Source organism: Erythrolamprus reginae, chromosome 6, assembly GCF_031021105.1.
Source record: "Erythrolamprus reginae isolate rEryReg1 chromosome 6, rEryReg1.hap1, whole genome shotgun sequence".
Classification (NCBI taxonomy): domain Eukaryota; kingdom Metazoa; phylum Chordata; class Lepidosauria; order Squamata; family Dipsadidae; genus Erythrolamprus; species Erythrolamprus reginae.
This window is the reverse complement of record NC_091955.1, coordinates 23,391,987-23,404,957: the sequence shown is the minus strand read 5'-3', so window position 1 is coordinate 23,404,957 and position 12,971 is coordinate 23,391,987. Positions and strand designations below refer to the sequence as shown.

Here is a 12,971-nt window from a genome sequence, read left to right as displayed (position 1 = left end):
TAACTGGAATTGAATTAATTTAAAAGAGTATGGGTGTATTTAAAAATATGCTGCATATTAAATATATACTTAAAGAGTGTATACTTAAAAATATCAACCAAAGAAGTGTTTTTTCAGAATGTGGGAGAATAAGCACAGGGAGTTACAACAAGGACATGATGCTTTGATTCATTAATGCAGGGCTGTCAAACCTCCGGCCCACAAGATGTATTACACTCTGGCCATGCCAGCGCTCAGTTTACAAAGGGGGAAAAAGTCCCTATTGGTCTAGTGACACTGCTGTGACTACGTGAGTTTGACCCTCCTGCATTAATGGAACTACATCATCTTTCTTGTAGCAGTTGGGAAAATCCAAGCTGCTTTAATCAAGTACTGTGATCCCTCTAACTTGAAACATTTCTACCAACACATTTTCAATGTAGGTGCAACCCATCTATCTGACTTTTACATAGCTCCAACAATAAGGGGATTATTCCATATTATATACTAGGCAACAAAAATGTAAAAACTGTCCATTTTCTACTAAAAAACAATGTTAAAATTTTGAACTAAACGAATAATTTTTGAGCTAAATGTGTTGTTTCCCCCAGAAATCTGAACAGATATTTGAAAATGTGGCAATCCCCAATCCCCAAGTATAACTAGCAGAATCAACTTTCCATAAATTGGATTTTGAGGCTTGTAATCCCAACAGATCTGAAGGCCACTGGTTTGAGGAAAACAAGCATAATTTGTCTTCACTGTGGAGATGGGCTGTGTTCTGTTGTCATTTCCAGGTGTAACTCCAGTGCAAGACCTCGGTATTATACCCTGTGGAGCAGAAAAAGCTGAGCTTACACAAACCAATGTGGAACTCCTAAATCCTCAAGAAGTTGGAAAGGGAGATGTCAATGAAGTCATCAAAACAGATAGGTTTTTGGAGACGCATATGAAAAGCATTTTGTCTTTGAAACCTTCTATTAGAACAGCAGCCGCTGTAGATGAGTGTGGTGCACACCTGCTCCCGCCAACTGTTCACATTCCAAAGGGCCTGGATGGGAAAGAGTTCAAAACTACTCTCAGGTTAGCCACACTGTTCATCAGCTCAAAACAGGGTCTGTCATGATACAACCAAATCTTTAATATTCAGCTTTCAATGAAAAACAAAGTTCAGCCTCTCCAGTTAGAAGGATTGGTGGCAAAAGCTTGCCAGTGTAAAGTACAGGAAGTCCTTTACTTACAACAGTTCATTTAGTGACTGCTCAAAGTTACAATGGCACCGAAAAATAAGTGAGTTGTGATCATTTCTCACACTTGCAGCATCCCCATGATCATGTGATCAAAATTTAGAAGCTTGACAACTGCTTCATATTTATGACAGTGTCCTATAATCAGTTTTTGTGACTTTCTGACAAGCAATGTCAATGGGGAAGCCAGATTCACTTAACAACAGTATTGTTAATTGAACAACTGCAATTATTTTCTTAACAACTGTGGGAAGAAAGATTGCAAAATGAGACAAAACTCAACAAATGTTTCCCTCAGAGACATAAATTTCAGGCCCCATAGTGGTAGTAAGTCAAGGATTACCTGTAGAACATCAAGTAGAAGTGGCCTGTGATTATTTGTTTATTTTTCAAAATTATAAGGCAGCCAAACTCACACAGAGGTGTTTCCAGGCACTTTATAACATTTAAAAATTCCCCATATTAAAAAACCCCGATGACAACCCACCCTCCCCAGAGTGATAATCTGTTTAATCCGGAATACAAAAGTCCTTCTATATTTAAATTAACAGATTAACACAGTTGGAAGGGGCCTTGCAGGTCATTTAGTCCAGAGGTAAGCAAAGTTGGCTCTTCTATGACATGTGGACTTCAACTCCCAGAATTCCTGAGCCAATCATGCTAGCTCAAGGAATTCTGGGAGTTGAAGTCCACATGTCAGAAGAGCCAACTTTGCCAACTCCTGACCTAGTCCAACCCCCTGCCCAAGCAGGAGACCCTTTATCTGCCTCCATTTAGGATTTAACTCACAACCTCCTGATTGTGAGGCAAGAGCTCCACCTCTAGGCCACAGCAGCTGGGTTTTTATATGTCTCAAGAAGAAATTGCTGGGGTTAATTGATGTTGTAGTTAACATAAGATTCCTCCTGAATAATAGAGACAACACTTTTAGTGTACAATACGCAGAGTAATTTATAATGTGGGCAACATTTATATGTCCATTAAGAAGTAATAAATTCTTAACTCAGCATGTTGTTCAAGCATTACAGTTGTTCCGAATGTTCTGGTGTATAACCATCATTCAAATATATGTATTTCACAGTGCATTTGATGTGAAAAATATGAAAGAAGAAGCTCTAAACTCACTCCTGAACATGCTGGCTGTCCTTAACAAAATCATTAAAAAGGAGGTAATGTTAATCATTTGGAAAGCTGGGTTGATTCAAAATGGCATATTTTTTTCTAGTTGAGGAGGATTATATTTTATAACCTCACAGCCATTCCTAAAGGGAAGTTGTTCTTAAATTGAAGCTATGCCCTAAATTGTCTATGAAGATTCTCAGATATCCAAGTTATAGTTACGGTCAGTGTTCCCTCTAATTTTTTTTTGGGGGGGGGCGGAAAAGTATAGTATCTGAGCGGCAGTCCCTTCGGGACTGGGCGGCACATAAATGAATGAATGAATGAATGAATGAATGAATGAATGAATGAATGAATAAATGAATAAATGAATAAATGAATAAATGAATAAATGAATGAATAAATAAATAAACAAACAAACAAACAAGCAAGCAAGCAAGCAAACAAACAAACAAACAAACAAATAAATAAATAAAAAACCCACCCTGTTTTGCCTCAGAGAATTTCAAAATAAAATACTGTACTGTGTGTCTATAACAGTGAGCTCATAATAGGGCAACTCTATCAATATCAAAATGCCACTTAAATAGTTGAGCTAGTTTCAAACTAGATTTTGATTTTCTTTCTCTCTTCCTTACTCCCATTCTTTTTCTTTCTCTTTTCCTTCCTCTCTTTTTTCTATCTGTTTCTCTCTCTTCCTCTCTTCCTCTCTCTCTCTCTTTCCCTCTCACTCTTTCCCTCTTGGCTTCTGGGCAGGTTTGGAAAACTCTGAGTTGATGATGATTTTTAAGTGAGCGATTGCTCACTGCTCAGCTTAGAGGGAACTATGGTTACGGTATATCAAAAGTGGTTTTTATTTTTGAAGGAAAAACAAGACCCTTTGCTTCCTATCCTGGAAGCTTCATTAGTTGTATTACATCAGTGGTTCTCAACCTTTCTAATGCCATGACCCCTTAATACGGTTCCTCATGTTGTGGTGACCCCCAACCATAAGTCTAGTGCCAATTCTCCCAACAGAGCTTCAAGCTGATTGGCAGGAAGGTCAGAGATTCTCAGTTATGCTGTTTTTAAAAAAAAGTAACTTGATTGATTTGGGGGGGGGGACAAGATATCAATGACTACTTCAGCTTCAACTACAACAACACATGAGCACACAACAGATACAAACTTAAAGTAAACCACTCTAAACTCGACTGCAGGAAATACAACTTTAGTAACCCAATAGTTGATGCATGGAACTCACTTAATAACTTTATAAAAATATTATATAAAAGATTTAAATAATAATTGTCACATCATGATATGTATTTCATTATTTGCCTCGACCTTCCCGTTACTGTATACCTCTGGCATTATGACTTGTATACAAAAATCATGTAAGAGTTTGAAAAGGCCTAGATGGGATGTATTCCATCTCCATTCCAAAGTAGACCATTTATTCATGCATAATCTTTGCTAGGATAAAAGTTAAAACAACTTCAAGCCACCTAAGTCTATTCTAATACAGTTGGTACCTCTACTCTCCATGACCAGGTTCATAAGTAGAAAAGTTTGTAATAAGAAGCAATTTTGCCCATAGGAATCAATGTAAAAGCAAATCATGTGTGCGATTGGGGAAACCACAGGGAGGGTGGAGTCCCTGTTTCCTCCCAGGAGATTGCTAGAGAGGGCCCATGGAGGCTCCTCCCCACCTTTTCTGGCCCCATTTCCTCCCAGGAGATTCCTGCAGAGGCCTCACAGAGGCTTCTGCCTGCCTTTTCCGGTTACAGTTTCGGAGGCTCGGGTTTGTAAGTGGAAAATGGTTCTTGAGAAGAGGCAAAAGTTTGTAAGTAGAGGCATTCTTAGGTAGAAGTACCACTGTACCTTTGTAAATTAAATGACAATAATTATCTGCACATCTAATATGCACAAATGAATAGTAGAGAGGTACTGCCAAGTTATTAGTTTTTAGCTAATTAGTTAATCAAATTTCTTTGTGCTAGCAACATGGTTTTTAGAATTGGAGTCCTTCTTTTTATACTTGGGGAAACCTAAGTTTCTTTCTATTTGCTCCATATCAAAATATTTTCTTTCTTTCTTTCCTTTTTTCTTTCTTTCTTTCTTTCTTTCTTTCTTTCTTTCTTTCTTTCTTCCTTCCTTCCTTCCTTCCCTTTATTAAATTATATGCCACCTAACTCCCAAAGGACTCCAGGCAGCTTAACAGCAGAATAAAATATTTAAAATATCCAAAACATTAAACCAATTTAAAACCATGGCTGGATCTCACCGATTACAGCCACGAGATCAACAGCCCCAGGCCTGCCGCAAAAGCCAGGCCTTAATAGCTTTTTGAAAGGCCAATAGGGTGAGGGGCAGTCCTGACCTCTGGAGGTAACTGGTTCCAGAGATCTAGGGCAGCCACAGAGAAGACCCTCGTCGGCCCACCAGTCAACACTGTTTAGCTGACGGGACCTGAAGGACACCAACCCTGTGGAGTTGAGTGGCAGAGGCGGTCTCAAAGATAACCTGGCCCTACGCCATGTAGGGCTTTAAAGATAATGACCAACACCTTGAATTGCACCTGTAGACCAATATGGAACCAGTGCAACTTGTGGAGAATTGGTGTAATGTGGGTGTACGAGGTGTACCCACGACAGCTCACGTTGCTGCATTCTGGATCAGTTGTAATCTCTGAGCAATCTTCGAGGGCAGCCCCATGTAGAATGTGTTGCAATAATCTAATCAGGAGGCAACAAGGGCATGATTGACTGAGGAGTGCCTCTCGATCCAAGTAGGGTCATAGTTGGTGCATAAGACGCACTTGTGCAAAGGTCTCTCTAACTACAGCTGTCAAATGTTGATCTAATTTTAGCTGTGAATCTAGGAGGACACTCAAATTTCAAATCCTTTCTGAGTGGGACAACTTCTCCCCCACCCAAGAGCCAAGGATGGACAGTTGACATAGTTTTCAGGAGGCAATATTCACAGCCATTCGGTCTTGTCTGGGTTGAGTCTGAGCCTATTAACTCCCATCTTCACAGCCTCAAGGCACTGGAACATCACATCCACTGCTTTACTGAATTGACATGAGGTGGAGGTATATAACTGGGTATCATCCGCATATTGCTGATACCTCACCCAAATCATCAGATGACCTCACCCAGTGGTTTCATGTAGATATAAAATAGGAGGGGGGAGATGACCGAGCCCTGAGGCACCCCACAGACGAGGGGTCTAGAGGTCAATCTCTGTCCTCCTACTAACACTGACTGAGATCGACCAGAGAGATAGGAGGAGAACCACCATAACACGGTGCCTCCTAACCCTAAATCTCTTAATCATCCCAGAAGGATACCATAGTAAATGGTATTGAAAGCAGCTGAGAGGTCAAGTAGGACCAAGATTGAGGAACGACCCCTATCTTCGGCTCACCAGAGATCATCCGTCAGCGCAACCAAAGCTGTAGTTAGGCCTGAAACCAGATTGAAAGGGGTCCACATGATCTGTTGATATTGATTGAAATCAGAACACGAATGTATCCTGTAAATAGACTACACATCCTATTTGGTGCATTACTAAGATTTAACTGACTGTTTAATTTAGGGAAATATGTCATCAGACACTGGTGTTTGCTGGTAGCCCTCAAATCAATATCCTTCTCTAGATGTAATAATGGGCACAATAATTCCTTTTGTGGCAGAATAGGAACATATCCAGACTTGATAACGTATATTCTTTTAAATGTCCAAGTATTTTGTTTTGATATTAATTTTACAGTATTTGCAGAGACTTTATTTGTTCTTATAACTATACCAATCTAGACATTCATATGCAATACAGATCTGCGGCACGAATCCCAGCGACCAGTTAGGTCCACAGAGTTGGCCTTCTCCGGGTCCCGTCGACTAAACAATGTCGGCTGGCGGGACCCAGGGGAAGAGCCTTCTCTGTGGCGGCCCAGACCCTCTGGAACCAGCTCCCATTGGAGATTAGGATTGCCCCCACCCTCCTTGCCTTTCATAAACTTCTTAAAACCCACCTCTGCCGTCAGGCATGGGGGAACTGAAATATCTTCCCAGGCGTATATAGTTTATGTATGGTATGTTGTGTATATGTTTTGTAAATTATGGGTTTTTAGTTTTAAATATTAGATTTGTATTCTACATTGTGTTCTATTACTGCTGTGAGCCGCCCTGAGTCTACGGAGAGAGGCGGCATACAAATTTTAATAATAATAATAATGATGATAATAATAATAATAATATAATAATAATAATAATAATAATAATAATATAAGCTTGACTGTAAGTAATATTACATAAAATAGTAACATTTTAATTATTATCATGTTGCAATTTCATCTACACCTTCACTTTCTTCTGCCATTGCGATAGCACATTGTAGAAACTGGAAGGTACCAAAGTAGGTATAAGAATGTTGTGCCTAATACTTTCTTGCACAGTTTGGTACTTAAAAGGACAATGTACTAAATTATTATTCAAAAATGATTCAAAGACACACTTTGAATGTCACAGAAAGCACACCTCTTTATTGTTCATTGAAATAGTTGATTTTTTTTTAACCATCTACATGATCCTGAAAAAAAGTATTAATATTTTTAGGAGTCATACTAACTTTAATTAGCCATCTTTTGTAACCAAGCATAGTTTTTTCAGTGGGATCTTTGGTGTTCTCTGAACTATAGAGCCGGGGTGGCACAGCAGGTGGAGTGCTGCACTGCAGGCCACTGAAGCTGACTGTAGATCTGAAGGTCAGCGGTTCAAATCTCATCACCGGCTCAAGGTTGACTCAGCCTTCCATCCTTCCGAGGTGTGTAAAATGAGGATCCGGACTGTGTGGGCAATATGCTGGCTCTGTTAAAAAGTGCTATTGCTAACATGTTGCAAGCCGCCCTGAGTCTAAGGAGAAGGGTGGCATAAAAAACCTGAATAAGTAAATAAATAAATAAACGTAGTGGTTTTCTTGCAGACTTTTCATTACCAAATACATTTTAGCTAGTTTGCCAATGAAACCTCTGCAAGAAAACCACCAAACTCAGAGAGCACCAGGGACCCCAAAGAGGAGGGGTGGGTTCCTCCCAGTTCGGGCCAGATCATCCGAGCCATTAGCGACCCGCTGGAGACGTGAAGATGGCGTCTGTGCCCTCATCTTTTTTCAGAATTTTTGATGATTCTTTTTTTCACTGTATGGATGGCTTCTCATCCTCTGATTTGAAAAAAACCCCCTCCTGACCGCCCCCCAGGTTAATACTAATAAAGTTCCTCAGCTGTGTTTCAGGTTGAGACCACTTTCTGAGCATGCGTGGAAGTGAATTCGCAGGAGGGCATGTCGCAATATGAACCCTGCCACAGAGCTACAGATATTCTCTTTTATCAATACCTTTTCAGATTCTAAACGTTGAACCATTTTTGGCTAATGCTTTCAGTTCTTAACATTGTCTATTATTTAGGGACCTGGGAAAATTCTTGACAGATTTTGAAAAGAAATACATCTGTCATAACCTGGACTATTTGTATACATATTCACTTTATTTGCAAAATGAACAGTACTCATTTCTATATGAATAAACTATTTAACCCAATGGGATGTACTTCTGAATGACTTGTTCATAATTGCACTATATGCAATTTGATCCATTTTAAGAATACTATTAATGTATTGTACATGATAACAATGATACAAAGACTACATAGTTAGGGTAGAAAAGGAATAAGTAGATATACGTAGCTGATGGGTGTGCTGTGGTGAAAAGCAGAGATTTGTTGCTACTGAATTACAGTGATCCCTCGATTTTCGCGGTCTCGATTTTCGCGAAACGCTATACCACGGTTTTTAAAAAAAATATTAATTAAAAAATACTCCACGTTTTTTTTGCTATACCACGGTTTTTCCCACCCGATGACGTCATACGTCATCACCAAGAGTCACTTCTCTGTCTCTTTCTCTTTCTTTCCTGTCATTCTCTGCTTCAATCATTTTCTCATTTCTCTTTTTTTCTCCCCTTTTTTCTATCATTTCTCTCTCTCTTCCTTCCACTCTTCTCTCTCTCTCTTTCTTCCTCTCTCTCACTCTCTTCCTTCCTTTCTCATCTCTATTCTTTCTTTCCTTCTCTCTCTTTCTCTCTCCCCCTCTTGCTCTCTCTCTTTTTCTCACTTTCCCTCTCTCGTGCGAAAGGACGAGCGGCGAGCGGCGGGTGGGCGAACGGACGAGCGGCGGGCGGGCGGGCGAACGGACGAGCGCGGGCGGGCGCGCGAAAGGACGAGCGGCGAGCGGCAGGTGGGCGGGCGAGTGGGCGGGCAAACGGACGAGCGGCAGGCAGGCGAGCGGACGAGCGGCGGGCGAAAGGACGAGCGGCGAGCGGCGGGCGAAAGGACGAGCAGCGGGCGGGCGAACGGACGAGCGGCGAGATGTTTATTTTATTTATTTAGATAGATGTTTATCTAATATTACTGTAGTTGCACTTTCGTCGCTCCCCGGCCCCACCATCTGCGCATGCGCGGCCATGGAAAAAGGGCGCGCCTGCGCAGATGGTGTTTTTACTTCCACACCACTATACCGCGGAAAATCGATTATCGCGGGAGGTCTTGGAACGTAACCCCCGCGATAATCGAGGGATCACTGTAATACAAAATATACTGCTCAAAAAAATAAAGGGAACACTCAAAAAACACATACTAGATCTGAATGAATGAAATATGCTCATTGAATATTTCATTTGCACAACTATTCCATTTTCACAACAGTATGTGAAATTGATTAGAAATCAGTGTTGCTTCCTAACTGGACAATTGGATTTCACAGAAGTTTGATTTACTTGAAATTATATTATGTTTTCTAAGTGCTCCCTTTATTTTTTGAGCAGTCTATATTACTTTGCTAGAAATAAATTAGACTTTGTTCATGATGCATAATATTAATTTATGTATTAGGAAACGTTTGCCATATATGCTATAATCCTTAAATTTTGTAGTTAGCATATTGTCAGAATTATACATATAGAATTATAAAAGAGCTCTTAATTTATATGTTTAGATTACTAGTTCCTTCATTGAATTCTCAGAAGTTGTTATTTATAGTGCAATTACAATGGTAGTTGACTATATATGGTTAATTTTGCTGGACTGTCAACTAGGCCAGTTTTCTTTTATGTAGTCCATTATATCAGATTACCTTACATAGACTAAGCTATTTGTCATAAAGTTTTCACTACTGGTAACAGGCTAGTCTAATCACAGGTCAGTCTCTCTCAGCCCAGCATATCTCACAGGATTGTTATTGCAAGAAAAAGAAAGAGGAAGATGTATTTGGTAAATTTGCCATATTCAGTTATTTATAAAAAATAATAAAGGTAAAGATAAAGAAATAATTATTATATACAGTATATACATAACAGATCTTGAAATATTTTGTTGTGCAGAGTCCTGTGTGTATTTGTTGGTGACATGGACATGAAAATTGAGTTGGATGATGAGTAAGTATCAATATTTCAACCAGTTTATTTATAGTTGTGCAGTTGGTTCCAAACATGAAATTTCGCTAAGGTCAGTGGGGCTTTGTAAGAAAAAAAATGGAACTTTGAATTTTTTTATTGGAATAATTTTACATCTAAAACATGCATTTGATTATAACAGTTCTTTACTTGTATATTTCCTGGATATATGTATTTGCTTTATTATTACCAGGGTGGCAACTATTTTAGAGAGATAATATTTATAGGACCTATTTTTAAAAATATTTTACAGCAAAGTCCTCTTGATCAATATCTGTCGTAAACGTTCTGAACAAGTTAACACCAAACACAATGTCTCTCTCAACTGGAAAGAAGTAAGTTTATTGTATTTTTTTTAATCACCCAAGTATGATTTAGTGAGAATGCAAGGATATAAATTTTGAGTTGAACTATATATTCAGCAATTTTCACTGATCTTAGAATGTGGATGGCATGCAAATATTTGAATATTGTCATCCAACTGAGAATTCTGCCTGCTGGAAATGTACAGATTGCTACCTAGAGTCATGCTAAAGTTTATTTATTTATTTATTTATTACTTAGATTTGTATGCCGCCCCTCTCCGAAGACTCAGGGCGGCATATGGGTGGGCCATAAATTTTACAACCAATCAATCAGGGTTATAGCAAATGCTATAAATATATCTGGGAAAAATTGAAGAACTGCTACCTGGAAGAAATTGGCACAACGTTTTTAGAAACTTAGAAACTTTAGCACAATCATTAACCCTTGCCTCCCCTACATGAATTAGAAAGGACTGAGGAAAGTCACAATTGTAAAATAGATGGTTTTTCCCACAACTGACTTCCACTTTTTTGGCATATAAGACGCACCAGAGCATAAGACATACCTAGATTTTAGAGGAGGAAAACAAGGAAAAAAGTATTCTGAACCAAATGGTGTAGTAATATATTATTTAATAAAATACCAGTGTAGCAGAATATTTTTTTACAACCATGTACACTTTTTACAACCATGTACATTTTTTACAAACTTCAAATTTGACAGCTTTAAGACTTGTGGACTTCAGCTCCCAGAATTCCTTCTCCAGTCATGCTAGATGGGGTAATTAGAAGGCAAAAACACCTGTTTTTGCAAAAAGGCCCATTTTTCACCCTTTCTTGCAAAAACAAGGCATGCAGAGGGTTTGTGCACTTAGGGTGTGGGGGAAGGCAAAAACTCAATTTTTTGCAAAAAAATGGCCCATTTTCACCCATTCCTTTTGCAAAAATGGGTGCTTTTGCCTTTCTCCACCCCCTAGGAGCATTCTGCAGGCTTCCCAAACCCTCTGCACAGCCCACTTTTGCGGAAAAACAGGCCCATTTTTAGCAAACGGGGCTTCGGGAGGCCAAAAATGGCTGTATTCGGTGTATACGACACACTGACATTTCCAACCTCTTTTTTGGGGGCAAAAAGGTGAAAAATATGAAAGTTTTTTAAAACGACATCTGAATCAGGTAAGTCTGATTATATTAATCACACATAAAGAATTAATTTATTTGATCACTCTGGGTTGCAGGAGCAACAGTTTGTTCATTCATTCAACCTATACTGTTTATTACAGTCAGAGACCAGAGACCAGAACAAATTTTAAAAAAACCCACTTCCAAGTCTTTACTAATGAAATTCAGCAGCAAAATGGCCAAATTTCAGCAGCATAATTTTGGGGGAATTTTTACAATATGAATGCACATAACTTGAATCTAGGAAGCCTCCAGTGTTTAAAGCAGTAAGCTAAATCCCCTCCCAATCCCCCCCCCCGAAAAAAATTTCCAAACACCTCTTTTGGTGAAATCACAGTCAGCAGAATGTGAACAGCTTCCCATCAATACATCACTCCACATAGAGGAAAGTAAACATCAAGATTCTGAGCATTCATATGCTTGGGCTGGAAAGAATTGCATGTTAGTGTCATGGCTCAATAGATCTGTTTGTTTTTTTATCCCTTTACATAAGTAATGTGTAAATATAGTTTCTATATTGAGAAATTAAGAAATTTAGTTTTGGATAATTTTAATATGCCAACATTTGTTACCAAATAAAACTTAAATATTTTGATTTTTTGTTCATTTTTGCAAGGATCCTAAAACCAACAACTTCTTCTCTGCTACCTTTGGATTTATTCTTCCAGTTGCATACAGCTATCAGCCTAATTTAACCATTGTAATTATTGGACCAAACCAGAACCTTGGCAAAAATAGAATTTCCTTGCTTATTAGCTTACTACAAGGATTAGCAGAATGTCAGATTCTCGCTGTGATACAGGTAAGTGGTTTTGCAAGAAAATAGCTTGTTTTTTTAGAATAAAGGATCCATTAATTCCTTCTAAAACCATCTATAGTTTCAGATTTTCTTGTTTTCCTAAAGCAAATACATGAAAAATTTAGTAAAGTGCTGTGGCATTTCAATTTTGGTTCTAACGGAGTGAAAGGTAACTGAAAAATTCAAAGAAAAGATGTGTTTTCTTTAAAGTGGTTCAGACAATAGTTTGTGTCTGTGTTCCAAACACGTTTTTGAGATTCAACCTGAAGAATTGCTCAGCTTTGCTTCTCTGTTTATCTATGTTCCTGTGCCTGGATCATGAACATACCAGTATGTGAAACAACATCCGTCCCAAATACAATGAATGATTTCATTGTGATTAGAATTTAGCGGAAAACAAATATGAAGCTTCTTATTAATAATTCAATTTTAATATATTTATCACCAGGGGTTATCAAACTTTACAACATTACAGCTTTCCATTGTGAGACCTAGCTGGTGCAGGCAAAGCAAGGAACAAAAGTCGGAGCAATTTTTGACAAGACACCATTGTCAAAGTCCATTCCACTTTGGGAAAACTTGTAACTATCCTACCCAGATAAAGAAAGTAGGGGAAACTGAGCAAGATTTTGATAGTGCTTCTGTTTCATTGCTCTAGCCCAGGGGTCATCAAACTTGGCAACTTTAAGACTTACGGACTTTAACTCCCAGAATTCTCCAGCCAGCAGCTGGCTGGAGAATTCTGGGAGTTGAAGTCCATAAGTCTTAAAGTTGCCAAGTTTGAAGACCTCTAGCCTATCCTGATTACACGTATGCATACAAAATCTTTGCTTCTCATCTAGGAAGCTTCTTCA

General features: G+C 38.8%; 1 protein-coding gene across 6 annotated transcripts in view; it reads left to right on the top strand.

The window, feature by feature from the left end:
- The window catches only part of LOC139169363 (polyamine deacetylase HDAC10-like), a 55,417-nt gene that overhangs the window by 20,538 nt on the left and 21,908 nt on the right, over positions 1 to 12,971 (top strand). For 4 of the 6 annotated variants that reach the window (XR_011559456.1, XM_070755408.1, XM_070755406.1 and 1 more), the window contains exons 13-15: positions 9,763 to 9,816; positions 10,088 to 10,169; positions 11,935 to 12,120. Coding sequence is in view for 4 of the 6 variants with exons in the window: in XM_070755408.1 (XP_070611509.1) it covers positions 9,763 to 9,816; positions 10,088 to 10,169; positions 11,935 to 12,120 (322 nt within the window). In the remaining 2 variants the exon portion in view is untranslated. Of the gene's footprint in view, positions 1 to 776; positions 1,063 to 2,307; positions 2,401 to 6,665; positions 6,747 to 9,762; positions 9,817 to 10,087; positions 10,170 to 11,934; positions 12,121 to 12,971 lie in introns of those variants that run through there. The other 2 variants (XM_070755409.1, XR_011559457.1) reach the window with 2 other exon arrangements.